Source organism: Ziziphus jujuba, chromosome 5 (genome assembly GCF_031755915.1).
Source record: "Ziziphus jujuba cultivar Dongzao chromosome 5, ASM3175591v1".
NCBI lineage: Eukaryota > Viridiplantae > Streptophyta > Magnoliopsida > Rosales > Rhamnaceae > Ziziphus > Ziziphus jujuba.
Genome location: NC_083383.1, coordinates 6,406,298 through 6,433,226, shown reverse-complemented (window position 1 = coordinate 6,433,226; position 26,929 = coordinate 6,406,298). Strand labels below are relative to the sequence as shown.

Here is a 26,929-nt window from a genome sequence, read left to right as displayed (position 1 = left end):
TATATCAGTATGTTTTAAGATAATTACTTCAATATTTCTCATTCACCAAAAAAAGTGGTCATTTCTCGTATAATTTTTTGGTTTAGCATCATGATTCCTTAATAGTTGTATTCTAAACGTGCCATGTTAATTGAACGAACGACAAAAGGGCACACAAAAAGATAGATTTTTCATAAAAGGTTTTTTTTTTTTTTTGTTTTTTTTTCAAATATAGTTCATATTAATGATTATGAACATTTGTTTAATTTAATCAAGGGAGTAAATGGCTGAATCGAGCTGAATAAAAGGATTTTGAAGCTCAGTTCATAAGATTTTTGAAGTGTTTTTAAGTTTACAAAATTTTGAAACTCCTTATTCAAAATTGACTTTGTTAATTAAAAGCTTAGTTTGTCCGGTTCAGATCATCTAAATACAAAATTATAAAAATTTGAACATTTGATATTATTTTTTTGTTTTTGTTTTGATACTATATTATTTATAATTTTTATTTATTTTATCATTTTGATACAGTTAAAAAGTTTATAAAATTAAATAGGAAAATATTGTTTATGTATTATAAGTATTTATTATGTCTACGTTAGTAAAATAACTTTTATTATTATGTTTAAATTAATAAAATATTTTTTTTTATAGGCATGTAAAGCTTACAAATTTGAGCTATTTGAAAGCTACTTACAACCTTAATTTATTGTTTAGTTCATAAGCTTCATTTACTATTGTAGATTAGCTCATTTCAATGACAAATTTAGTTGGAACAAGTTATAATCGAGTCTATCTCGAATCAATCATAGCTGTTCTTATTTCTAACCCTAAATTGAACATTTTATAATTGTTTTGTCTGCTTTTTAACCAAGTGAGATTGTTGGAATCATTTGTTTTTTATGCAGGTAATGCTTATGGGAACAAATCAAATGGACTGCCCTTGGAATAAAACATTTGATTTCAGTTTAAAGAAATTTAGTACTACTGGTCAAACTGTTGGGAGTAGCTAAAATTTTCACGATGGTTTTTACCTTAAAAAAAAAAAAAATATATATATATATATATATATAGTGTTTATAATTTTAAAAATCGCTAATCAATTTTGACCAAAATCTTTTTTTTCAGAAAAATTGTTAAAAATTTTCTTGAAAAAAAAGAAAAGAAAAGAAAAATTGTTAAAATTAATTTCTCAAGGTTTTATTCTTATCCTAAAATGGTTCTTTTAAAATGTTATTCTTGAAATTGCAATACGAAAATCCAAATAATTTTGTATTAGAAGTTTTGCTGTGAAAAAATAGTATTTTGGATTTGAACGCTCTAATTTGCCTTAAATAGTAAAAAACATATACTCCGACACATCACACGCATCTCATTTTAAAATAGTATTTTTATTTTTCTATTACGCACTTTTCATTAATACTGAAAAGTTGGAAATTTTTGGCTCTAATTGCTTAATAAAGAGGTTGAAACAATCATAATTTATCGGGCAAGGGCTATAGACAATGCAATGGACAGTATGAGCCATCCCAGCAGGAAGTATCCAACGAATCTTGTTGGTCCCACGTCCTCGGGTTCCTGCCATCCGAAAAAGTCAAAAAAGTATAGAGATATAAAAGAACTTTGCAGAGAGCTCTGAAGTTCAATATATTTATGATCACACTGAAACGTACGAGGTTTTCATGGACTGGACTTGGTACTATAATAACTAAATTGCAGGCTGAAAATGGACCTTCAGTGGGAAGAAAGGATATAAGACCGTTTTCTTCCATGTACAAATCAGACTTTAAAATGTTTGCACCAAGCACAAACATCTTGGAGGAAACAATACGGAAAAATTGAAACAAAATGACTAAAAAAATTGAGTCAAAACATGAATGTGTTGGATGAATTAAAAACGTTTCGAGTGTCATGTCAAAATAACTTGTTTTCATAATAATAATAATAATAATAATAAACACCTATATCATTATGTTATTCTGCCCTAAAAGGGAGAAAATGGGGATCTTCAATCAAAGTGGTTGAAGTGGGGAGTGAGTACCTGTGGAGGGGGAGGCTCGGTAGGGGGTTTTGTTTTGTCAACCTCAAAAGGCCAAACATATCGTTCTGGTTTCTCGCTTCTGGCTAGACTCCAGTCATATAATCTTCGCTCTTCCGGGGTTGACAGAATTGTGAATGATTCCTGTTGAATTCATCCAATGCCTCAACATATGTAATCCTTCTTTTAATATATAACTCTACAGTTCTAATCTTATTACAAAACATACAGAAATCGCAAAATAAAATAATGCTGTCATAATATTTACGGACTTTTAGAAGATCCTGTTTGCTTCTAAGTTCTTCTTCATCCAAACCCTGATTTATAAGTTCTTCCACCTTCGCTTGGTATGCTTTTGTAACCTGTTGGAAGGAAAACAGAGACTGAATCTTAATTTGCATTTTTAAATAAAAGAGATAAAAGCAAATTTACGGATTCTAACGTTGAGACCTGATCATATGAGGATCCTCTTGCAACTCCAAGCCTTCCATAATGATCTACATCTGTGATTGCTGCATTCTAAACCAGTTTCTTCTCAGTTGCTTTCCATCCAAAATTATTTTAAAATACTCTGTTTTTCATTTTTAATAACATAACTTTTTCTTGCCATTCGAAATGGATATGCTAAGTGAAAAATTTCCGAGCAAACAGCGAAAGAAAAAGAAAAAAAAAAAAATTAAGAAAGATGAGAATGGATTGATGGTGGATTACGTATGCCACGAAGAGCCCTTTCGACATTGAGAGCAGAAATCAAGGAAGGAGGTCCTTTTGGAGCTTCAATGGAGCTTTCTGAATCTGTGTCTGTGGTGGTTGTCTCAACCGAAGCATCGTTGGTGGAGTTTCTGATACAGAATCTGCGTGGTTTGGATTCGAAACTGGTAGTGTAGTTTGTGAAAAAAACTCTGTTTCCTGGCGTTGGAAGCGAGAGACTTTGCTGGGAAATGTAGAGTGTAACGGTGGGAGATGATGAAGCGGCCATCCCCTGTGTAGCTTGATGGTTTTCTGTTTCGAAGTTCGTGCAGCAGGTCCTTGTGTTTGGTGGTAACCGAGAGATAAGACGCGGGATATCTACCAATGGAAAGTTATGTGGCTTTTTTTTTTCCGAGGCAAGTTTTATTGGTATGTTAAAAGTTTTGTACCCCCAACCAACAAGTCGTTGTAGTATAGTGGTAAGTATTCCCGCCTGTCACGCGGGTGACCCGGGTTCGATCCCCGGCAACGGCGTTATATATGTTTTTTTTCCTTTTTTGGGGAAAAAAGGGTAATTTTTTGAAGTTAATTATTTATTAAAATAATAATTTGGGGCAACGACGCCGGTTTGATGTGTTCTTCTCCTATTTTATCCCTTTTTCTGGTATGCCTTGGGCTAAGTGATCCCAATTCACAGACAAAACGAAACCGTGGCTTCTGCAACTAAACGTCGTTTCCTTTTTGAAAGAAAAAGTCGAAAATAGTTTCAGTATGGGACTGAGAAGGAGAGAGGTAGATGGGTCCGCTGAGGCTGGACCCAGTAGCGGAGAAGCGGGTCCCAGCAGCTCCGAACCAGTAGTGCCGCGGCGGTTCCCTCTGGCGGCTCAGCCTGAGATTATGAGGGCCGCTGAGAAGGACGACCAGTACGCCTCCTTCGTCTACGACGCCTGCCGTGACGCTTTTCGCCACCTCTTTGGTCAGTTTGTTTCTCTTTCTCTGTCACTATATTTTGGTTGCTTTGGTTTTGGAAAATTGGGGAATCGCAAAATTACTTGGTTAGTGCTCGCAGTTCATGGCTTCTTCGATTTCATCCTCTCTGCCGACATTTCCTCATTGAAAAACACTAACATATTCTCTTATTCAAAAGTTTCGAACTATGTATTGCTCCCCAGATAAACAAATAAATAAGGTTCTTATTTTGCAAAAAAAAAAAAAAAAAAGTGTAAAATCCTATTTGTTTGTGCTTGTCTAAAGGCATTTTGTCTCTGTTGGTATAGGTACAAGAATTGCCGTAGCTTACCAGAGTGAGGTTAGTCCTTTAAATCTAAACTTTGTCTTTGTATGTTTCTTTTTTTATTTTTCTCCACTGGGTTTACTTTTTACCAACTTCTAATGGAGGAAGAAAAGAAATGCTGGGATATCTTCTCATTAACCAAAATCTAATTGATGTCTTTTTATATTTGGCTTTACATTTGGTAATATTACTTAAATTGTGTTAGTGGTGGGATCCTAATAACTACTTTTGTCGTCCGGTTTTGCAGATGAAGCTTCTAGGACAAACGCTTTATTACGTATTGACAACTGGTTCAGGGCAGCAAACTCTGGGAGAAGAATACTGTGACATAACTCAGGTTTCAGCGCTGAATCTGCACTTATTATTTAGCACCATATTAGCCTTTTCCTCTTGTAGAAATTTCAACGATCTAGCTATTTGAAGAGTTTCTGATTGAGATTGGATGTTTTGATGTCTTATCACACAACAAAAGAATATTGCGGTTTTTGTGAGTTTGCCTGTAACTTTTCTACTTGTTTTACTAGGTTGCAGGACCTTATGGACTTCCTCCAACACCAGCAAGGCGTGCACTTTTTATTGTGTACCAATCTGCAGTTCCTTATATTGCAGAACGAATTAGGTTAAAACTTGCATTTGCTTCTTTTTTTATATAGTTTCAGTTGCATCCCTTATTTTGATGGGAATTTACTAATAAAACTTCTGAAACTTTTTATTTTACAGCTCAAGAGTTGCTTCTCGCGGTATTATCCTTGCTGATTCACAGTCTGAGGACCTATATGGTAATATTGCTTCAGGGAACAACTATGTTTCAGATGGTTCAGCTTCATCAACATCGGGGGCATCTGTTTCAGCTTTGACAACATTGAAAGAAAAACTCAATAGATTATGGTTCTTTGCAGTTCAGAGATGGCCGACGGTGTGTGTCTTCTTGTTATCTTTCTCAATTGAGCAATGATTTTTTTTTTTTTTTTTTTTTTTTATAAAAAAAACTGCTTTCTTTGAAGGCATTCACATTCTTGCTCATCTCTGAATTGGATAATAACACCATTTATAAGAAAAATAAAAAGATACATATTAATATTCTAATGATTACTAAAGGCACATCTAGTGTTGTTAAGTAATGTTCTCTTCCATGTGGAGTTAACTTAAGCTATATATCAAGCCTTAAAATGTGATTATGAGATCACCTGCTACATTGATTTTGTGTCTAATATTTCTATACGGCTGGTGCATTCAGGTGCTCCCTATAGCTCGTGAATTTTTGCAATTGGTACTTCGTGCTAACCTTATGTTCTTTTACTTTGAAGGTAACTTTTCTTTTTCTTTTTTCTTGAGGTTTATACATGTAGCAAAGAGGTTTTGACATGTAGCAAAGGTTTTGACAACAAGTTTAGATTATCTTGTGTTATATTATGTTTGCAGGCCTCTATTATCATATCTCAAAACGTGCAGCTGGTATTCGTTATGTGTTCATTGGAAAACCATCAAATCAAAGGCCTAGGTACTTAAAATTTCTTATCATAATTGTTTAATATATTTGCTTTTAATTTTCTGATCCCCTGGTGGTGTTTCTTTTTTGCCTCATTTCTCTTTTCTGAGTAATGTAATTCAAATTTATATGTCTTGTAGTTTGCTTAGTTCTTTTTCCCTTCGGAGTTTGTTAGAAAGATTGGGAGCTCTCTGAGTTTCCTGAACGTTATGGATAGTGCTTAAACATTCTGTAAAGCCATTGCATGATAATGTTTGTTATTCGTACTCTTACCAATTGACTTCCATGCAGATACCAAATTCTGGGAGTATTTTTACTAGTTCAGCTATGTATCATTGCGGTTGAAGGACTGCGGCGTAGCAATTTATCATCTATTGCAAGTTCAGCTCATCATACATCCTCTGGGATGCACCATAGTTCGGCAGGTTGTTGACCATATTCTTTAGCGAAATTAGATGAGAACTGGACTTTCTTTGAAAGTACCAATATTTGCTTTACAATTCTTCCTTATGTGTGCTTGGTGATGTGGCTCTTGGGTAAAAACGTTTGTGCATCATAAACTAGTATCTCACTTTATCCTGATCCCTGTAACTGATTTCCAACCAGTCAATAGAGTTATCAAGAAGCTGATAAAGTTTCATAATTTTGAAAGTCCCTAATCCTATTAGTATGGGTCCTATCATGTTTTAGGATTCATGTGCTGAATTGCTTTTTTGGTTTTGTTGTTTTTCTTAATGAAGACAAATTTTCAAACATAATATCATTTGTTCCACCCAAAGAACTTATTTTTGTAGGATGCTTATATAGTAAATTAGTTTTCTTTTGTAATTCAACTTTCTAATAACCTTTGACTTTAATTCATGGATCTGCAGAACGAGGTTTGCCTGTTTTAAACGAGGAAGGTAATTTGATATCAGTAAGTACTGACAAGAGAAGTTGGATGTACGATTCATCATCAACTTCAGAGGTATAACATCTTTTCCGCTTTCTTCTTCTTCATTTATTTATTTGTTCTCTTGTGGGAATTGGGTTCAATGGAATCTTATAATACTCTGAATTCTAGTGTTCCCGATGGAATGAAGCATCGCAATAAATGTTGTATTTTCAACCAAAAATGTAAATATGTCTAACATGAGTCCTTTACCTCATGAAGTCCCAAGCAACAACTGGAATGAGCAAATGCACGCTATGCCTTAGTGATCGACAGCATCCAACAGCCACACCCTGTGGTCATGTTTTCTGCTGGTACTGTTTTTTTTCTTTTTAAGTGATGAATTATAATTTTGTCTCTCTTTGATTTCTCTCACTAATTTTCTGTGTGACATATAGGAGTTGCATAATGGAATGGTGTAACGAAAAGCCAGAATGTCCTCTATGCCGAACACCCATAACTCATTCAAGCTTAGTTTGCTTATATCATTCAGACTTCTAGACCTGGGTTGTGGTTTTTGTATTTTGCCCCAAAATGGATAGGAAATATGCATCATAGAGAAATTGTAGCCATAGATAAAGATGAAGAAATTGTAGCAGTTAACATGTAAAATTTGTTTGAATTTGAGGTAATTATGTATTTTTATATATGTTTGAGAAGTGAGAAGGGTAGCCCTTGTAGTGATATTATTGTTGTAATTTAGCTATTTAGCAAGCAAAAGGTTCTTTACAGAATAAAATTAGCATTTTTATTTTTTATTTTTTATTTTTTTACATACCTTTAACTAGGAGATCAGTAAGTTTGGTCGTCCGGTCCAAGATTGTCATGTTGAATATATTTTACGTACCAATTATTTAGATATGTTCGTTAGAAAATTGTTTTTAAATGAAGCCTCCCAGCTCTTTCGTATTATCACTTTGGTTTACTTGTTTATGAATTATACATCTATTTTTTTTTTTAACATATATATTTATATATATATATATATAAATATTATCTTCACATACAAGATTTATTGCAATTTTACTAATATATATATATATATATATGTTTGGATTTTTTTTTTTAAATTTGAACTCTTACTTTTTTATATAAGCACAATTAATTAAGTTATAATTGAATGTACAATTAAATGCATATGCACAGCATTGACAACATCGACATTACTGCTATTAAGGCATTTTTATAAAAATAACAAAATAAAAGGGATGCAAGTGACTTTTTTCTGATAATAGTGATAATATACTGATAATGATAATAATAATAATAATAATAATACTAATATTTGACCATTTTGTTTTTTCATTTAGCTATAAGGAAAATGGATTTAATGTAGCTTGATCGCATCCTAGCCGTCTAACTTGATCGCCATCTTTAACCGTTGGATTGGGCTCCATTGTTAATCTCTTTATATACGAAAAACACGTCGCTCCGTTGCCTTGTGCAGCATTAGGGTTTTTGGAAACGGCAACCCCCCGAAGAGTTGAAGCGCAGTCATAAAAATCTGAACAGCACTCTCTCGTGTATTTCCGAACATCATGGCGACTCAGATGAGCAAGAAGCGAAAGGTATGGTCCACTTTTCCATTTTCTTCGCCCTCTGTTTGGCTTTCGAGGAAAAAAAAAAAAAAAAAAGTAATGAAAAGGAAAATTCTTATCATGTAGATTTGTATCATTGAAACAAGTAATTGATCTAGTCTGTGATATGTTTATCGATTACTCACAGTTCGTTGCGGATGGTGTATTCTTCGCGGAACTGAATGAGGTTCTGACCAGAGAGCTTGCTGAGGATGGTTACTCAGGCGTCGAGGTTAGGGTCACTCCCATGCGCACTGAGATCATCATCAGAGCCACTCGTACTCAGAATGTTCTTGGTACTTCTGTCACCTTTTTTTTTTTTTTTTTGGTCAATTATTCTATATACCTCCTCTGTGAAAATTGCCAAAAATAATAAATAAATAAAAATAAAAGTAAAGAATATAGAAATGGTTTCTTCGGGGCAAAAATGTTGATAGGCAATCTGATTGTGTATTAGGCGAGAAAGGTAGAAGAATTAGGGAATTGACTTCCGTTGTTCAGAAACGGTTCAAGTTTCCAGAGAACAGCGTGGAGCTGTATGCTGAGAAAGTTAACAATAGAGGTCTCTGTGCCATTGCTCAGGCAGAATCACTCCGTTACAAGCTCCTTGGAGGCCTTGCCGTTAGAAGGTACAATCTTGTTTTTGTTTATTTCCAGTAAGTTTTTTTTTTTTTTTTTAATTATTATTAGTATATGTTTTTAAGTCATCTTTACAGCGATAAGGTTTTGTGTTCTAGTACCTATATCGTGTCTGAGGGTGACTACATTTTGTCAAACCATCGTTTATTTCAAGGCCTAGGAATAATTTTTATATTAATGTTCCTTGCTATGTTAGATGGGGTGGTACATTTAGGGTGGCCAATCTCTGCATCTTAAATTTTTACGATTATAATTTAAATACATATTTCGTGATTCGTGCTCTGGATGGTTTGATAGTTATTAACCAAACAAAGCTTGAAATATGTTCAATGCCCTCATTGAACACTAGGTTACCTTACCAATTTGAATTTGCTTTCCTATTTTGATTTGAGCAAGATTGCATGCCTTGAAGCATGACCCATATTTATCCCTCTCCGCCTAACCACATGAGCCCTTTTTTTTTTTAATTTATTTTTTATATTGATACTTAGATTAAATATTTTGCTGGAATTTGTGAGACTTCTCGCTCCTTTTAAGAAATGCTTGAGCTTTGGAATATCTCCTTTCTCCACCTGCGGAAATAGATTGCTCTTATGTCAGTAAGATTGTTGCATTTTTAAATGAGTATTCTTTTTTTCCCCTCTTTGTCATGGAACATGAGGTCTGGGGATTTTTTTCTGGCAATACTTGGATTGAATGTCACTCTAATATCCCTAGTTTATTGCTTCCCTGAGCTCTTTCGCCCTCGTTCTCAAAACAGTAAATGGATGATATTGTTTCAATCAGTAAGATAATACGCATAATCGCATTTGCTTAGCAAAATGTGAAGAAATACTTTGATGTTTGACTTATCCTCTTACATTTTAAAGAATCGTACGTTTTACTTTGTTACAGTGTATGGAATCTGAGATTTGTTATATTATCTATAGGGCTTGCTATGGTGTTCTGAGATTTGTGATGGAAAGCGGAGCAAAGGGATGTGAGGTGTTTACCGATGCTTCTCTTCTTTCTTTTTTGCTTTCCCCTGTGTATATATTTCGACTTTTTCGTGGGCCAAAGTAATGATTGCAGAAATTTGTTCCTAGGTTATTGTGAGTGGAAAGCTGAGGGCACAACGTGCAAAGTCGATGAAGTTCAAGGATGGATACATGATATCCTCTGGTCAACCTGTCAAGGAATATATTGACTCAGCTGTGAGGCATGTTCTGCTTAGACAGGTTTGATTCTTTCTGTATCCAAGTAACTTGCTAACTGTTAATTATGTCCTGTTACATAGCTTAAGGATGATTGGGATGATAATTAGGTTGAGGTTTTAATGTATTTATTAGGTATTGGTTCCGTTGACTCTCTATGGTTGTCACCGAGTAGTCTTAATTCTTGTTTCTTTGAAAACTATAACAGGGTGTACTTGGTATCAAGGTCAAGATTATGCTTGACTGGGATCCCAAGGGCAAGCAAGGGCCAACGACTCCATTGCCTGATTTGGTTACTATCCATCCTCCGAAGGAAGAAGAAGAATATATTCCATCGGTGCAGACAACCAGCGTTGAGATACCTGTAGCTTAAGATCAAGAAGTGTTATTTTTGGTTTTCTTTTTTTCCCGGCGATGTTTCAGTATTTTTCCCAGTGAAGTTTCCTGTATTACCTACCGCAGTGTAATAGCTTTTTGTTAAAATCGTATCTTCCGGGTAGGAGAGTACTTATACAGTTTGATTTATTTTCTTGTTCTAGTACACATATCTATCAGATTTTCCATATAGTTTTTTAAAACGTTCCTTCTTGTTTACGGTCCTTATTTATTCTGTTTATTTTCGTGGGGTGATAATTGTTATATACTGTTGAAATATGTTTCAGAGTTAGCTTTTAATAAATGGTAATTCGAAATGAAGACATTTTTGTCGCTGATAATTTGTCAACATGTTTACTTCTCATGTGGAAGTTAGTAGGAGACAGTAATTAAATTCAAAATATATCTTTAACCGTGCAGCATTCTGGAGGTACTTTTTTAATTCTTTGTTTTTTCGTTTTTTCTTTTTTTTTTTAGAACTTATGATAATAGCATTCCAGAGATAATTAGTTTCTTTACCGGTAATAATTTTGATAATATATAATTTGTCTGATGCACCGAACTAAATAAAATTGGATTGAATTATTATTATTATTATTATTATTATTATTATTTTTAAGTCTAGCCCAAAGAAATTTGATCTAGTTTAAAGCTGATTGAGCTAAACGTAAAGCAATTCAGTTCAACACTTTAATGATCTGGACTATTAAAGGGGTTTGGACCGGACTAAATTATTTTAAATCGAGTTCATTGAAATGGAGCTATTTCAAATTTAGTTCCACATGATTTTAAACTGATCCTAAAAGGTTCGCAAATAGAACAGGAAACAAAAACAAGCTAAAACGCTGGTGCGGTTTCTAGTTTTCCTTTGGACGCTGCTGACGATGATCCAACTTTTGAAGGTTGACAAAGTAATGATTGAAGGCCTAGACCAGGGAAATATGTGGCCTGCTGGGCCATTGAGCCTGCCTCCCTCAACAACCAATTGAATTGGGTATGGTGGGACTTCAACATCCCCTAACCTGCCATTATCCATTTCGTTTCCTTCTATATTATCCCATTCTTTTAGAGGGAGAGACAAAGTGTTGGGGAACTGGAATGGAACTTTGAAGTAAGAAATGCATTACAAACTTATTTCTTTCCTTTTTTGGGCAAGTTGTTGACGATGCAAAAAAAATTACTATAATTAGGAGGAGGGTAAAGGCAAAGCCAATATGATGATACAATGGGAATGAAAATCAAATCATTTCTTGCGTGGTGCCTTATCCCTCGTACCGTCCCTGTGAATAATGGGTTATCACTACCTTCTCTTTTCTTTTCTTTATTTAGTTAATCTCTTTGATTTTACAATCTTTAATCACATACCCAAAAAAAACAAAAATCAAAATAATTTAATCGTCCATTGTACCATGGCACTTATTTTGCATGCTTTGAACTTTATACCTAATCGTATTGTACTATTGTATGTAGCACTAGAAAAGGCATTATATGTGCATGTGTCCACATCATGGAAGCCAAATTGAGTTTTTGGTCCCTCTTTTCTTTTTCTTCATAACACTCATCATGATTTTCCCCCACCACGTCCTCCACTATGCCATACATGTAGCCATTTGGTGTCCGAGGAAAGCATGAGAGCCCTTATCGCATTGACATCATTTTAATGTCACATTCTTACCACTCACCAGCACGTGTGTTCTAAGACAATTTGACGGCATGTCACTCCCTTCGTCTTGCACTTTTTAGGACAAACTTGATCTAAAGTGATTTTTCAGATTGAGTTTGTCTTCTACTCCTTTTTTTTTTTTTTTTTTTTTCCTTTTAATTTCGAATTCTAATGGAAAACAAATCACACTTAATCATTACTTGAAAAAGTGATGCCATTGGGCTACAGTAGCACCACCACTCCTTTTCTTTTTTCTTCCCCACCCCCAGGAAAATATGCATGTATCTTGTAAATTGTTATGTATATAATATTTGTATACAGATATTATTTCCATAATTTTATTTATGTATTGGGATTCTATAAAATTTTATTTCGTCAGTGGTGGTTGTTTGGATTGAGAAACGACTATTCCCATTACGTGATAGAAAAAGAAGGATCCAAGTCATACGGAGTATAAATAATAACACAAGATAATTAATATGACTTGATCAAAGTTCATTATATTAAAGGAACGGTGTTGAGGAGTACATAAAAAATAAGGCATTATATTAAAGGAACGGTGTTGAGGAGTACATAAAAAAATAAGGCAGAACGATAATAATCTCTGCTTTGAAAACTGAGGAGTACGATACTTGTGCAAGTTTTGCAAACAGATTTATGTGTAAAAGGCAAAATAGATGTGAAAACCTTAATTAACCAAGCTGCACGCTTAACATTATTTAATTTGAAGATAATGAATAAAACGACATAAAATCATGATTAGCTGTTGGGGCTAAGCTAATGACTAAAGTGTTGACCTTGTGAAATCGAAATAGAAATTAGAAGAAAACCAAAGGGTTTTGACTTGATGAGAAAAGTGGGACCAACAAACAAAATAAATAAATATACACAAAAAAAAAATTTGTTATAGAAGTGAAGCAATATATATTGAATGGGACATTAGAGAAGAAAGGTGGATGAGGCTCTTTTTAAGTAAACACAAAGGCTTTGAAAATGATTGTGAGCCGCCCTAACAATAAGCAGAAGACCAGAATGCCCCTATCCTTGTGAATTGATTTTAAATAATGCTTTGCACCCTTGTCTCCCCATTACAGGAAAAGGCTAGGCCGCCAACCCAACAATACTACTTTGCTTTTGGTGCTCTGCTTTTATCAATAAAAGTTTGTTTTTTTCATATGAAAAAAAAAAAAAACAAAATAGAAAAGAAAGAAGTTTGCTAGAGCTCAGAAACAGAGATTGTAATTAATACTCTGATTCTTTCATTGTGGTTGAAGGATACTCCATGAGTTTCTTTGTTTTGTCTCTTTGTTGCTTCTGTTCTTCTCTAATCTCCTCTGTATTTGCTCTTGTCCTCCTTTTAAAAAATTCAATAAAAAATCACGACTCAAAATTTTGCCTTTAACGACTCTCCTCAGGGAGAGACATATGGCAAGCTCAAAAGAAGTGCTCTAGTCTGTGGGTTCAGATATATGTTCTCATTGTTATGGCCCCAAGTATAACTGTTTCTATTTCTATGACTCGTCAATTAAAAAAGTAATAATAAAAATTAAATTACAAATGAAAAAAATATTCATAACACTATCAGCGTGCGCACGGAAATAAAATATCAGTCTTGGAAAAACACACAAGGACATCAGATAGGAATTGGAGCATATTCCAGATTGTATGGTGGGAATAAAGGCTGTCCAATGTCCAGTGTTTATTTTCCTCTTATGCGGTTTGTTGCTGTTGAAAAAGAAATAATAGGTGGGAGGAGGGGCAAAGGGGTAATTTGGGTAGATACATACATGCGCCATGAGAAGAAAGAAAGTGATGATGGTAAGATCAAAAACATGATAGTGTTAGGAAGAAGTGGGCTTTCCACAAAAAAGTTGCACCCTAGTGGACTCACCCCACGCCCAACAATCCCTTCCTTCTTCCACACAATTTTTAATGGGTCCCACAAACAATCCCATTTATTTTATTTTTTTATTTTTTTTATTTTATTATTTTTTTTTGGTGGGTCCCTCTTCCATTCACATTTCCTTCCATTTCCTTTCTCCTTCCATCGGGTGCAGAGTGGGATGTGGTACGCCCACTACCCAGTTACCCGCACAAGCCTGATTTTGGTGGGCAGCCTCAACAATTCAAGATTGGCTTAAACCCAAAAAAAAAATCCAAAAAAACAAAGGAAAGTGTGCGAAAATGATTTCCAAAAACACAATCAACAAAAACAAAAGTGAAAAAATGAAAATAGAAAAAAAAAAAAAAAAAATATCTACTACCCCCAAGTGGGACTGAAGCCCTGCGGGCCCACATAGCCATATTCCTCTTATGAGTTCCCACCACATGCACTAATTTCGTCCACGTGTAATTTTCACCTCGCGTGTACATTGTGGGATCCGCCACTATCCACGCGAGAATTTCCCAGTTGTACTTGTACTTGCGGTTGTGCTGCCAATTTTTGGTTATATTGCCTCGGCTGCAAAGCCTCACTGCGCGCGTGCTTTGCTTACTTCCAAAAATAATAACATCATTCCAGTCACTCCAAGTGTTCCATCAAACCTGCTATGCTTCCCAACACGTGTCTCAATGAGTGCCAGCTCGGCATGCCCAAAAACAGAAACCGAAATAAGAAACCGCACCCCACCCCACCCCAACCCCCCCCTAAATTCAGTAGACACGCTTCTTCTTTAATTCTTATCATCCATACTTTTATTGTGTATTTCCCAATTAAAACGTGAAATGAGTGGGACAGGAAATCTGTGATTCTGCCGGTGACACAATCATTACACGTGTTACAGAGAGAAACCGAAGAGGTTTGCGTTTTATTATTGATTCTTTTTTCATGTCAAAGTATTTTCATTTTCCAGTGGAGACATCTACCTTGGAGGAGTTGCAAATATGCCACTATAAAAGCAAGCGGTCTCTGTGCCAAAACCCAACACATTCCTACCAACTTGCTCTTGTTCTTATTGTGCAGTCGTCCTTATCATATCTCTCAAACTCTCTCTCTCTTTTATTATTCTCAGACAAGTGATATATATATTTTGTCAAATTAAAATGGGTGAGGCTGTTGTTGCTAATGGTTTTGCCAATCTTTATGAGAAAGCTGATAAAACCCTGAATATTGATAATCACAAAGACTCTTTTTGGTACGAAGAAGTCATTGATGAGGATCTCAAATGGTCCTTCGCTTTGAATAGGTTTGTATAAATCCTCTACGTATTCAAAATCACTACGTACGTGCGTATATATATGTATGTGTGTGTGTGTGTGTGTGTGTGGTGGTTTTAATCTTTTCCTTACTATATACTGACAATTTTCACGACTTGTAATACAAAACATTTTCATACGTAATAGAATTACGTTAGAATAGGACCATGTTTATTATTATTATTATTATTTATATTGAACGTTTGTATATATTCTCGCCGTACGTCCCACCAGTGTTCTGCATAAAGGAACCAGCGAGTACCAGGACATTGCTCTCTTGGACACAAAGCGTTTTGGCAAGGTTTGTGTTATGTCGCTTTTGATCAACTTTTGTTTGGTAGTATTTAGTTTTGTTTATTTTAAGGTTTTCTTATGGGATTTATCCGGTACTATATACCTGTTCCCTTTACCATGCTCCCTCCTAATAGTGGCGGACCAATTTGTATACAAACAGGTGTTGGTGATTGATGGAAAGATGCAGAGTGCTGAAATAGACGAATTTATATACCATGAATGCTTGATACATCCCGCTCTCTTATGCCACCCAAAGTAAGTGTAAAGTGTGTGGGGAATATATTTTATGATATAATATAACGATACTATTTGATAAGTAAATCTTATATATGTAGTATTACTCTTTTTTCCATTAACTGAAATGTCTGGACATGGATAAAAATCAAATTTGTTTCTGGCCACTTTTTCCTTCTTATAAAAAATAAATTAAAAAAAAAGAAGTGAAAAGCATGTAAAAGAAATCTTTTACTTGTACATTTTTTTTTTTTTTTGGGATTATAATGTTTTACTTTTACTTTTACTTTTTTTTTTTTTGGTAACTACCTTTTAATTTTACTTGCTAACAATCTTTTAATTTTACTTGCACACATACTATAAAGTAATGGCGGTAGGCCGATAGGTTTCACCAAGAAGTTGCTTTTTGTGTTAAAAATTTACCATTAAAAGTTCTTTATGCAACGTGTCATAATTGGATTTGTTGGTTGGTGTAGTAATAATTTTATTCTGTGCAGCCCCCAGACAATGTTTATAATGGGAGGTGGCGAAGGGTCATCAGCAAGGGAAGCACTAAAGCACAAGTCATTGGAGAAGGTGGTTATGTGTGATATAGACCAGGTAATTTCTCAAATCCATTTTAACCTTTTTACTTTTTACTGCAGGTGTAATTGTTTTGTCTTGTGGACTGGAGTTTTTGATGCATTTATGCTTATATTGTTGCAGGAGGTGGTCGATTTTTGCCGCACACATTTGACGGTAAACCATGACGCCTTTTGCCACAAGAAGCTTAAACTTGTTATTAATGATGCCAAGTAAGTCCACCACTATTAATTGCAACTTCTTTTGTTACAAACAATTCTCATTCCATCGTTTTATTAGCTGATAATACTAATATACGATCGAATAACAATATTTAATGGCATATTGAACACAAAGAAATAGGTTTATTTTTCTCAAATTATTATTTGAGTTTGAATTATTTCTCCATCTCCAATATAATTAAAAAAAAAAAAAAGAAAGTTTTAGTACTGAGGTGCTAACCTTGCTACAACATTGTTATTAAAGGGCTGAATTGGAGAGGAGCAGTGAAAAATTCGATGTAATAGTGGGAGATTTAGCAGACCCAGTTAAAGGAGGTCCATGCTACCAACTCTACACAAAATCCTTCTATGAGCGAACTGTCAAGCCCAAGCTCAATACCAATGGCATCTTTGTCACCCAGGTATAGCTAGAAATTCCCACAAAGCCTAGATAAGCTTAATATTACTTCTTTTTTTGGTTGCCAATAAAATAAAATACGGTATAATTTCTGAGAGATATATAAACAGGCCGGACCAGCAGGCATTTTCACCCACAAGGAGGTCTTCACCTCTATCTACAACACTATCAAACAAGTCTTCAAATGTAAGTCTCATTACTTTTATAACAAGAAACCTCTTGCTGATAAGTGGACTAGTTCAAAAAGAGTTAAAATCAACAAAATTTCATGATATTTTTCTATGTTATTGCAGATGTGGTGGCATACACTGCTCACATACCCTCTTTTGCAGATACATGGGGATGGGTTATGGTGTGTAGTTAATCACTTCCTTAATTCTGTTCCAAATATGTATTACCAAAGAAAGCAGAACACTGGTTTCACTTCCTTAATGTGAATTTATATGCATTTTGTTGTACTTCATCTAGGCCTCGGACCAGCCATTCTCTGTGAATGCTGAGGAAATGGACAAAAGGATCAAGGAAAGAATCGATGGCGAATTGCTCTATTTAACTGGTGCTTTGTTTATCTCCTCAGCAACACTCAATAAGACTGTTGCCTTCTCGTAAGTTCACAATTTTCTTAGTTAATATGTAGCGTACAAATTAATTTAATTTGCTCTAACTCCAACTTTGTTTCAATATTTTATATTTAACATGCTTATGAAATTGGGGGGAATTTGGCAATTTCAGGTTGTTGAATGAAACTCATATCTACACTGAAGATGATGCAAGGTTTATTCATGGACATGGGTTGGCTAACCGCCATTGAGGTCTCAAGCCAAAGGTTGGGGGAAATGCTGTACAAAAAAAAAAAAAAAAAAAAAAAGAGTAAGAAAGACTGGAATTTAAAAAGTGAGATTTTAATAGAGCTTTGCCAAAGATATCAATCAGTTAACAAATTGTTTGAAGCGTTTGGGGTTTAGGCAAGAAATGTTAGCTTCATTTGGGGTTGTTCATAGGATTTTAAAGTGTACTACAATTTAAACTTTATCCGATATGAATGAATTATGAGGCATTCCTCCATTCAGATTTCTATCTTTTAACTGACTTCTATAATAATTAATTCCTCGGTTCTTTATTTTACTGGACAGTACTATTTGAATATCTATATATATATATATATATATAACTGTAAATATCAAAGTGATGAGATCTCAAAAGAATCAGGCTTTCGACTAGCATTTTTCCTTCAATAAAAATAAATAAATAAATAAATTATATTACATGGCATCCAACAAGTCCTTGACAACGTTCTTGTACAATGCCCACTATTTCCTCTGTTTTGCGCTGATACAATGACAAAATACTAATCTCAAGAGTTCTTACTTTTTAAATAACATGGTAAAAGAGTCGTGTATCATATGTAAAACACCAACATAAATTGCATCAACTAATAACAATATAATGAAGAGAAAGAATTGCACAGAATTAGAATGGTTCAGCTTCACTTAACAGCGTCGAAGTTTGAAACCTCAATAACAGCTCCAATAATGGAAGCGACCACAACTCCACCAGCAGCGATGCTTAGCAAGAAACTCTTAAGAGATGGCGAAATGCGGACCCCGCTGCCTCGGCCACCTCCGATATAACAATGGAGGCTGTCAATGCAGCTGCTGTTAAGCCTGCCACCGCCTTTTCTTTCAAAGAGGCCTGCACTAGAAGCCTGCTGGTGCTGGCTCTGGACTTGACCTTCGCAATCGTAGACACATCCTTGTTTGATGGCCTTTGTGGGATTGGCTTCAAATGATTCAGGGCCGTGATACCAGATCAGCTGCTGGTTACAACTGAAAACACAAAAAAAAAAAAAAAAACTTAAATAAAGCCGTGATACCAGATCAGCCTGTACCATTCCAAATGATTAAGTGCCACATGTTAAATTATATCATGTCATAACTAATTAATTATTTTTTATTTTTTACGTAAAAAATGTAAAAGCTTTTTGCAGGAGATGCTATTTCTTCTCCATCTTTTTCTTCTTTCATGGACCACAACTTCCCCTTCTCTATGAACACAGGAATAAACAAAGAAATAAAACACAATAATTAAGACAAAAAAGTAAAACCATTCTTTATGTAAAAAATCAGTTTCGTGTAGTACGCCTTTTGCAGCACTTTTCTTTTTCTTTTTGATGTGGTCTGGCTTTTCCATTTCCATGTTGAAAAAAGAGCTTCTTCCAATTCAGATATGAGATATCTTAACTCAAGCTTTTGCAAAGAGAGGCAATTGGAAGTAGCCTAAAAGCTGTTTAATTTCATGAGAGAAAGAGGAATGTCTCCCATGGAGAATATTATTTTAACTCCTTTTTTAAGTTGTTACTATGAACTCATGAAAATATATAGAGAACCCATAGAAATGGTGGATTTTCAAAATAATTTTTCATCACCAGATTGCAAAATATGTTTTTTTTTTTTTTCTATTTAATTTGATTTAAAACAATCATTTTATCTTTTCTGAAGATAAAAATCAACTTGAATAAAAAATCAATGTTTACTTTTCCAAAAGCATAGAAAAATAATTATAAGAAAAAAAATCGCTGCAAATGCTTATGGATATTTAAGCCACAGCCAAAGGAAGGAAGAAGATACACTTTCATCAAACGGTAGCTGTGGGGGTGGGAGGGGACAAAACCCAAAACTCGCTCCAAATATTTCAACTTTTTTTTTAAAAAATAAAAAGTTAATTAATTGGAAAGATGATATGGTAAATAGTTAACATGTGTCGTATAATAATTTGAAGTGGTACCAGGTAGCCTAGTACCAACGTGTCATGCAACTTTGTCCCCATTTATTGAAAGGCTAAGCCATTTTGCTTGTGCTTGTTACTTGTAGTTGTTTAGAATATATTAGATTAGATGGGGATCAGTTTTGGGGTCTGGCTAAAAACAATTGGGTGGGAACGAAATGGGAGGTGCACTTTCAGCTGACGTGTTGCTTCCATGTTTATCCGACGTGGCAAATTCTCCATCTGGTTTGAAGGAAAAGGTCATCCTTCCAGAGTTATCTACTGGGAACCGATTTGGCTGCTGTTGAAATTGGAAATTAATTTCTCAAATGGGCCACTTAAGAATGAAATATTAATTTGTAGGGAACCTTACCAATCATTTAGTTGGGTTGTCTCCTCGTCAATCTGAGGCCTAGTTTCTCGAGACTACTTAATTAATTCTCTGGAATTATTGAAGCACCTTAAAATAAATTTTTCAATAAAACAAGATAAATAAATAAACAAATAAATAAGAAAGAAACATTCCCTGTATCATCAAGAATTTATAGTAAATAGCCTATTAAAAACTATTTTAGGAAGAAATTCCAACATCCTCTGAGTCCCGTTATTTTGCCTCATATTTTGGCTTTTTTATTTTTTGATTTTTAATTTACTGTCTGCACAGAAAAGTCAGATAAACCCCTTCCATAGTTTTTATTTTTTATTATTATTATTTTTTTAATCATTCGATAATTGGTGGTGATGAACAGAAAAGAAAAAGGGACAATTTTTTTGGATGATACTAAAAGACAAAAGTCAATTAGAGTCCCCTAACTAGCTACAACAAGATAATATCTTTTTAGAAACAACAGCAACAACCAGAGTTACATTTTCTTCACAAAGATGACACCTCCTCTACCATACTACTATCCACGGTTGTTGGATGGTTTCGACGTCAGATCCTCAGTCAAATCCGTTGTTCATTCAATATGCTCTTTCAAAAACATTGATGCTCTGGAACCCTGCAAGTTTCACAACACTTTCAGATTGTTAAATTCTTTGAAGAGTTTCTAGATTATTAATAAATCTCTAGTAGTTTATGCAATATGTTTGCCCTATCAAATTTCTCCTGTGTGCAAAGGCTTTCTAGACTGCACATTATGATATCAGCATAATTTCATAAAGACTAGAGGTCTGAAGGCTTTTTTCTTTTTGATATATTACCCTTCAATGTTTCCAAAGTCATATAATTGAATCTGGACAGGACATTCAAATTTTTCAAAAGAGCAGAAAAACAGGGTGGACATACTCAAAGATTAACCTGGGCAGAAACGAAAAACAAGCCGTAATTTATCTGTGGATAGCATTTGCTTCTGATCCAACATGGCTGAGATGAACCGCTTGAGGCAGGAGATGGTATCTGATATTGAGTTCTTCAAAAATTTTCTTCAACTCCACGATTAGCTCGGTACGTCGATCGTTCTTCTCTCCCCAGTCTTGGAAAGTCATGGTGTGAGTAACATAGACAGACATCTTTACTTCATTCATATTTTCAATCTGGTTGACCACCACACTGAAGTTGGGATACCAATGCTGTGGAGTCCTTTCCAAGTACCTGAACAAACAGAAGACCATTACAAAACTGAGATATCAAAACATCATCACCAATTGATTGAAATGAAGCAACATGACCAAGGTGAACTCGTAAATCCAATCACCTATGTGCTTTAATATTGCTGATCTTAGGCAAGTTTCCACAGTAACCAATTTGTATATATAGAATTGATTTTGTAGAAGGAACAATGTCATCAGGCATGGTGGCACCAAGGATTTGCAAGTGCTTATTTTAACAGGTAACCATAACCCAAGCCAACATCGTCATCAGACTATGTTATCAGAATAAATCTTAAATAATGCAAACTCAAAAAAATTTTAAGATAATGCCAAGTAAAATCTTTTTACAGACACCTAGGTACTGATATTGCAATTGATAAAAATCAAGTTCAACATTTTATCAAATCCTGTTTCAAGGGTGAGAAACTTGTTTGCGATAAAAATCAAGTTCAACATTTTATCAAATCCTGTTTCAAGGGTGAGAAACTTGTTTGCGATATCTACAGAATACAACTCCCAGAAAAGATTATTTCTTTTTAATTTATTTTTTTTTTAATTTTTGAAATTTTTTTTAGTTTTTAACTTCAAATAATTTCCTGTATTAAGATTAAGCTGGATAAGTTATAAACTTTTATAAATTACAGTTCTTTTACCTAAACTTCTTCTGAGAAATTAAAGATTACTTTACAAACTCATAATTACAATATTAGATAATGTAAGTAGAGCAAGGCCTTAGTGAAACTCACATTTTTATCTTCTCTTTAAGCATCCCTATCTTCTCCACTGGTGTCATAAAATCAATTGAGAAATCCACACCATCACCCATATCTGGACTTCTGTAATAATTGCTAATGGGCTTGGTAGCCAAAACTGAATTTGGATAGTATACCTTTTCGTTATTGAGTTTCAAGAAGACTGTATTTAAGATGTTCATTTCCTCAACCAGCATCTATCAAGTCACCAAATAACAACCAGCGTTAATGAAGTAAATCCAAAAGAACTTGTAAGAGATTTCTATCTTAAAAGTTACCTGAACTCCTTCTATAACACAGCGATCACCAACGTCAAAAGGGTGCATTATAAATACAAACATGAGAGCTTCAAATATAGTCTTGCAGGTGTTCCCAAACACAAATGCTGCTGCTACAAGCTGTGTTGAGAGGAAAACAAGTACTTTTGTAGTTGCAATTCCCATTAATAGAAGCCATACTACAATTGTTACAATAACAATGATGCCTGCAAGAAGCTTGTTCAATTGATTTACAGCTGTTTTGGTGTCACTTAAAGCATGTGCTAGTGCTTTCCGTCCCTTGTAGACCTTAATCTGCATTAGACAAATATAAAAGACGTTTATGAATCAACATCAAACATCGTTTTCCTTCTCTACTATACTTATACATTCAAGTAGGTTAGTTTGAGAAAATCATGTAATCAAAATCCACTAAATTTTTGGAGGATGCCTGTCTAAACCAAAAGTAAGATAGCTCAACATCAGTGACTACCAAATAAAAAGATGAACTGTGTGCTATCTATATTGAGCATAACGATCAAAACACTCATCAAGAATCGTAATTTTTTAAGTGAAAAAAGAAAAAAATGCCTTACCACCCAATCTGTCAAAGCCTGTCTATCAATTTTTCCAGTCTCTGCACCTTCGAACATGGGAAATACAAGGTCCACCTCTTCCTTAATCATGAATCTCAGTAGGTCGTCCTCGTCAATGTAGCTACTCCATTGTAAAACATATTAGTGAAGACCAAACTTAAAAGGAAAAGGAAAACCTGTAAAACTCAAGCAAATAGATAAAGTAGATATTCTCACTTGCAACCAGGCTGAGCGACATTCCTGAAAATGTAATAGGCAGCGGCAGTTGCTTCCATCTCATTGGTAATCTCCTTGTCTGTCTGCTCGGCTCCTCCATCTTCCACCTCATCCAGTGTATTGGAGATGGTAGAAAGCCCTGAACTAGCAACTGCATCAACCAGAACCTTCATTGTCCAAGCTGAAACTTTTTCTTGCTTCATCTTATAAACCTTTCCCATATCAATCACTTGTTTATCCTTCGCTGGTTTTCCCTTCTTTGTACTCCTGAAACTCAAGTGACCAGTTCTGGGCTCTCTACCAACCATCTCAGCCATCTCTACAAGCGGAGGTCCTGAAAGAGTTTGCAGAACATACTGATTGAAGATTGATTCTTGTATCCTATCAAAGAAGGTATTAACATGGAAATTAGATGCTAAGATCTTCATCATAAGAGTCTTTATCAACCATAGAAATGACCCAATGAGAAGAGTAACAAGAGTCCATGTTACAAAACTCAATATCTTGGTGGCTTTCTTTGAACGCTTCTCCCCATCTTCAAACAACAGGTGCCATGTGATTAGAATCAAACTTAACCAAATGTGCACCTGAACAACCTTCTTCAGCCCATGAACAAAATACATTACCTTCTTTTTAAGCAAGAAATTCTTCTCGATCACGAAGACTACCATGCGCATAAACCAATTGGTCACCAACATGCCGCAGAAGGTCACCATCACAAGAACAAACCATTTCCAAAGCTCCAATCCCCAAATCCCACTCTTTTTCAATCTTTCAATGGTCAAGCTCGCTACTAAACAACCGGTGATAAACACAAAGAACACCCACTCAATCCACACCTTGAGGCTTACTCCCTTACGCTTCTCATTATGCAACTTGATCTTCTTGTAAATCTCTTCATCTTCGTTATCCTTGTGAACTGCCGGAGACCCCAAATGTGAAGACTTTTGAGTGATGGACACCGTTCTAGCTGTTGCTGATCTGTTATTTGGGGAATCCATACTGAATGAACTCCTAAAAGAGGAATTGTTTCGAACTATTTCCGAAGCATTGTCTTCAAGGATAGCAGTATCAATGGGAACTGAGGGTTCGCCAAACCTTGACTTGGGTTTGGAGATGAGTGACCTGTTGAGCGATTTTCTGCGAGTGATCACATTCTCATTGGAAGTGGTAGTAGGAATTTTAGGAGGCTTATTGGGGTTGCCACTGATCTTTGCAATCTCAGGCGAAGGGCAGCTCAAAGGGACCGACTTGGATAACCCAGCAGCAGCAGCAGTAGTAGTAGTAGTAATATTGGGCAAATCCACTTTGCTTTGCTTGGAACCAGAATATTCAGAGCTTATGGAAGGAGACTCTGTTCCGTCTTTGGCCTCTTCGCTTCGAATCTCCACCACCACTTCGTTTCCGTTTGCTCGTTTTCTCTCCGACATGTTTATTTCGCCGCCTTTTGCAGCTTTCTCGTTTGCTTCCATAAAAAAAAAAAAACCCTGACACATTAAACACCAAGAGAGCTCGCTTTAATAAAGAACAAAAAATAAAAAATAAAAAAAGAAAGAAACTGAACTCGGAATCACAATTAAAGGGTAACAACTTTTTAGAATGTTTTAAGATTCTAGATCTTCACTCTGCTTTTTTGCATCTCTACAACTTTTAAAATAGCTTCGCATCACAAAAACAATGGACTAACTTTGCCGCCAAAAAGACATACCCTACAAATTACTGAAAAAAAAAATAAAAAAATGCAGAGTTTAAGAACTCAAAACCCTATGCTTAGTATCGTAGCTTAGTGGAATATTAAAACAAAACTGAGGGTTTCACGGAGTAAAGCCACGGAAGAAGAAGACTGAGAAATTTTTATGAAAGATGAGGTACTTACTGGTTTCTACTTTTTCTTGACTCAACAAATGCTACGAAAGAAAGATAAAATGGGGTTTAGTAGAAAACTTAAAACCAGTACCGTAATACAAATTGGGTCAAGTTTAAGGAAAAAAACATAAACAAATAATTGGTGATAGTCAGTAAAGAGCTTACTAATCACTATGCTGGTCAGAAAATGGTAGCAGATTTGATTGGATTTTCAATTTGTCTTGGTTATTAAGTAGGAATAGTTCCAAGACAAACCAGGGTTAGAGTGAGCTTTCTTTGACCGGAACCGTAAAAAAGAGGTGCGAGTGTGAAGGGAAAGGGGTTGCAGTCTTGTGTTTGCACAAAGTGAGAGAAAGAAGGTTCGTTTGGCTCGAGGATCGAGGCTTTAGTGTTTGGTCTAGGCAGGAAAATGCAATAAATATTATGATTGAAGCGCTTGAATCCAAGAAAAACGTTCATTTCCCCAAAAAGACAAAAAACAAAAAAAAAAACAAAAAGATCATTTATTTACAGAATACTTTGCTGTAAAAATTACAAAATTTTACATGAAATGGTGGTAAATCTATTCCACTTCAAATTACTACATCTCACATAAATTCAATGCTTTATAATCATGTGGTATGACATAAGTTCAAAGATAGCGATAATTATGCCGTTGTTGACACCAGTAACGATTATTAGTTGGCAAACTTCATCACGTTCTCATCCCAAACCCATGAAAAAAAAAGGCACACTTTTTGTGTTCATGATCTACCAAAATCGACAAGTGCATTTTATACGGAAATTGACTTAAAAGTGTTTTCAATTATTGGAGCATAATTTTTTTCCCTAACAAATTATAATTGTTTGAAAAAGAAAAAGAAGAAGATATTGTAGCGTCAAGATGAGTAGAGTTGTTCTCCGCCATGGTTGTCTTTTCAAGGTAATAAAAACATTGCTATTATTATTTTTTTATGAAAAACATTGGTATTATGGTATTACAGTAATGATAATGTATTTTTTCTACCAAAAAAAAAAAAGTAATGATAATGTATTTCCATTTTACTTTAATAATTAGGGCCATTATTTTAAAGTGTATTTTTCAAGGTAATAAAAACATTGCTATTATTATTTTTTTTATGAAAAACATTGGTATTATGGTATTACAGTAATGATAATGTATTTCCATTTGCCTTTAATGACTAGGGCCATTGTTTCAAAATGTATAGCTGTATAATATAATTTTCTATAAAATTTGGCACATGATGCGATACTCAATATTTCTTGTTATCCGATAATGCTGTACATATCTATTAAAAAAAGAGAGAGAGAGAGATCATGTTGCACATAATATTTATAGACAATAATTAAATAATTAAGTATAATAATCCTGCAGCAAATTTTTAAGAGAATCCTAGCATTTGCCAAAAGATACGTAAGTTTATTAAAAAAATATTGGTTTAGTAATTAAAAAAAAAAATCCCAAAAGTCTGTCAAAATGCTTGTACAACGTCAAAATGTGTTTTTTTAATACAAAAAACGCATTTTTATTAAAAAAATATATATAATATTTTATTAAACTATTTTAAACCACAAAAAAAAGTATTTTTGCGCAACCTATTGTAATTTCTGGAACTTTCTTTTGGTAGTAAATTGTTTTTTACAGCACAGCTAGGAAAGCCAGTGCAAGTTGACATTATCGTGATGTTGAACATAGTAAAGGTACTTTAGTATTTTATGCAATGTTTTCCATATTGTTAAATTGTTTCAAATATATACACTACAATATGCGTGTTGTGTCAGTGTATGGTGTATTCCTATTACCAAAAAACAAATGTATGGATTTATTCCACCTGCCACATCTTGTAGCCATGAGATCAAGCAACTGAAAATGGTGCTCTTGGTGCTAGGTTTCCAGTGGGCATTCACTATCAAAGAATTTGGTGCATTCCACCTGTACTCCATCTATTTGAGTTTGAGATTTTCAAAATTGAAAGAATATTTTAAAATACTGTGAATCTATTTTTTAAATACATCAAAATTTACATTCATTAAGTTCTATATTCAATTCTTAAATTTTTTTTCAACATAATATTATATACAAAATCTGTTTATA

At 34.5% G+C, this 26,929-nt stretch overlaps 6 protein-coding genes and 1 non-coding gene across 8 annotated transcripts; 4 read left to right on the top strand and 3 right to left on the bottom strand.

The window, feature by feature from the left end:
• Positions 1–1,351: 1,351 nt before the first annotated feature.
• On the bottom strand, positions 1,352–3,107 carry LOC107420091 (NAD(P)H-quinone oxidoreductase subunit U, chloroplastic). Its single transcript, XM_016028958.4, has 5 exons — positions 2,729–3,107; positions 2,468–2,529; positions 2,290–2,379; positions 2,021–2,161; positions 1,352–1,557 (listed from the first exon to the last, which is right to left on the bottom strand). Exons 1-5 carry the CDS (start codon positions 2,994–2,996, stop codon positions 1,462–1,464), a joined length of 657 nt encoding a protein of 218 aa, XP_015884444.2. The 5' UTR covers positions 2,997–3,107; the 3' UTR covers positions 1,352–1,461.
• A 62-nt stretch (positions 3,108–3,169) lies between these two features.
• On the top strand, positions 3,170–3,241 carry TRNAD-GUC (transfer RNA aspartic acid (anticodon GUC)). Its single transcript has one exon. It is a non-coding gene; the product is annotated as a tRNA-Asp (tRNA).
• A 58-nt stretch (positions 3,242–3,299) lies between these two features.
• Positions 3,300–7,179, top strand: LOC107420070 (peroxisome biogenesis factor 10). Of its 2 annotated transcripts, XM_016028934.4 has the most exons (11): positions 3,308–3,683; positions 3,985–4,016; positions 4,249–4,338; positions 4,526–4,620; positions 4,722–4,917; positions 5,239–5,308; positions 5,424–5,502; positions 5,782–5,915; positions 6,363–6,457; positions 6,644–6,735; positions 6,820–7,179. In XM_016028934.4, the coding sequence occupies exons 1-11, from the start codon at positions 3,479–3,481 to the stop codon at positions 6,920–6,922; spliced, it is 1,191 nt and encodes a 396-aa protein (XP_015884420.1). In that variant the 5' UTR covers positions 3,308–3,478; the 3' UTR covers positions 6,923–7,179. The 2 variants fall into 2 exon arrangements, with proteins under 2 accessions (XP_048331316.1, XP_015884420.1); XM_048475359.2 differs by lacking the exon at positions 6,820–7,179 and having other exon boundaries at positions 3,300–3,683; positions 6,554–6,692.
• A 649-nt stretch (positions 7,180–7,828) lies between these two features.
• LOC107420165 (small ribosomal subunit protein uS3x) lies at positions 7,829–10,526 on the top strand. Its single transcript, XM_016029061.4, has 6 exons — positions 7,829–7,989; positions 8,147–8,294; positions 8,456–8,627; positions 9,567–9,621; positions 9,723–9,854; positions 10,039–10,526. Exons 1-6 carry the CDS (start codon positions 7,960–7,962, stop codon positions 10,201–10,203), a joined length of 702 nt encoding a protein of 233 aa, XP_015884547.1. The 5' UTR covers positions 7,829–7,959; the 3' UTR covers positions 10,204–10,526.
• A 4,251-nt stretch (positions 10,527–14,777) lies between these two features.
• LOC107420166 (thermospermine synthase ACAULIS5) lies at positions 14,778–17,870 on the top strand. The gene is made up of 10 exons (XM_048475126.2): positions 14,778–15,053; positions 15,298–15,364; positions 15,518–15,612; positions 16,089–16,191; positions 16,297–16,385; positions 16,639–16,795; positions 16,902–16,977; positions 17,085–17,143; positions 17,260–17,396; positions 17,524–17,870. The coding sequence occupies exons 1-10, from the start codon at positions 14,911–14,913 to the stop codon at positions 17,600–17,602; spliced, it is 1,005 nt and encodes a 334-aa protein (XP_048331083.1). The 5' UTR covers positions 14,778–14,910; the 3' UTR covers positions 17,603–17,870.
• Positions 17,871–18,103: 233 nt separating this feature from the next.
• On the bottom strand, positions 18,104–18,600 carry LOC107420028 (uncharacterized; the record flags this gene model as incomplete). The annotated part of the gene is given in 2 exon segments (XM_016028887.3): positions 18,104–18,390; positions 18,393–18,600. Coding segments are annotated over 2 exon segments (321 nt in total), but the record flags the coding sequence as incomplete, so codon positions are not given.
• A 1,702-nt stretch (positions 18,601–20,302) lies between these two features.
• On the bottom strand, positions 20,303–25,230 carry LOC107420155 (mechanosensitive ion channel protein 10). Its single transcript, XM_048476073.2, has 7 exons — positions 25,000–25,230; positions 22,969–24,455; positions 22,753–22,873; positions 22,178–22,471; positions 21,894–22,096; positions 20,855–21,148; positions 20,303–20,555 (listed from the first exon to the last, which is right to left on the bottom strand). The coding sequence occupies exons 2-6, from the start codon at positions 24,438–24,440 to the stop codon at positions 20,884–20,886; spliced, it is 2,355 nt and encodes a 784-aa protein (XP_048332030.1). The 5' UTR covers positions 24,441–24,455; positions 25,000–25,230; the 3' UTR covers positions 20,303–20,555; positions 20,855–20,883.
• Positions 25,231–26,929: the final 1,699 nt, after the last annotated feature.

What these genes read in the sequence shown, in the direction of transcription:
- LOC107420091 (XM_016028958.4), bottom strand. Translation starts at nt 2,996, where the DNA reads ATGGCCGCTTCATCATCTCCCACCGTTACACTCTACATTTCCCAGCAA. An exon ending in AAGGGCTCTTCGTGGCATAC is followed by an intron (nt 2,530 to 2,728) that starts GTAATCCACCAT and finishes TTTAGAATGCAG; the next exon opens with CAATCACAGATGTAGATCAT. An exon ending in GCAAACAGGATCTTCTAAAA is followed by an intron (nt 2,162 to 2,289) that starts GTCCGTAAATAT and finishes TGAATTCAACAG; the next exon opens with GAATCATTCACAATTCTGTC.
- LOC107420070 (XM_016028934.4), top strand. Translation starts at nt 3,479, where the DNA reads ATGGGACTGAGAAGGAGAGAGGTAGATGGGTCCGCTGAGGCTGGACCC. An exon ending in CGCTTTTCGCCACCTCTTTG is followed by an intron (nt 3,684 to 3,984) that starts GTCAGTTTGTTT and finishes CTGTTGGTATAG; the next exon opens with GTACAAGAATTGCCGTAGCT. An exon ending in TGTGGTCATGTTTTCTGCTG is followed by an intron (nt 6,736 to 6,819) that starts GTACTGTTTTTT and finishes TGTGACATATAG; the next exon opens with GAGTTGCATAATGGAATGGT.
- LOC107420165 (XM_016029061.4), top strand. Translation starts at nt 7,960, where the DNA reads ATGGCGACTCAGATGAGCAAGAAGCGAAAG. An exon ending in GGAGGCCTTGCCGTTAGAAG is followed by an intron (nt 8,628 to 9,566) that starts GTACAATCTTGT and finishes TATTATCTATAG; the next exon opens with GGCTTGCTATGGTGTTCTGA. An exon ending in GCGGAGCAAAGGGATGTGAG is followed by an intron (nt 9,622 to 9,722) that starts GTGTTTACCGAT and finishes ATTTGTTCCTAG; the next exon opens with GTTATTGTGAGTGGAAAGCT.
- LOC107420166 (XM_048475126.2), top strand. Translation starts at nt 14,911, where the DNA reads ATGGGTGAGGCTGTTGTTGCTAATGGTTTTGCCAATCTTTATGAGAAA. An exon ending in ATGGCATCTTTGTCACCCAG is followed by an intron (nt 16,796 to 16,901) that starts GTATAGCTAGAA and finishes ATATATAAACAG; the next exon opens with GCCGGACCAGCAGGCATTTT. An exon ending in TATCAAACAAGTCTTCAAAT is followed by an intron (nt 16,978 to 17,084) that starts GTAAGTCTCATT and finishes ATGTTATTGCAG; the next exon opens with ATGTGGTGGCATACACTGCT.
- LOC107420155 (XM_048476073.2), bottom strand. Translation starts at nt 24,440, where the DNA reads ATGGAAGCAAACGAGAAAGCTGCAAAAGGCGGCGAAATAAACATGTCG. An exon ending in GTCGCTCAGCCTGGTTGCAA is followed by an intron (nt 22,874 to 22,968) that starts GTGAGAATATCT and finishes ACAATGGAGTAG; the next exon opens with CTACATTGACGAGGACGACC. An exon ending in GTGTTATAGAAGGAGTTCAG is followed by an intron (nt 22,097 to 22,177) that starts GTAACTTTTAAG and finishes GTGACTTGATAG; the next exon opens with ATGCTGGTTGAGGAAATGAA.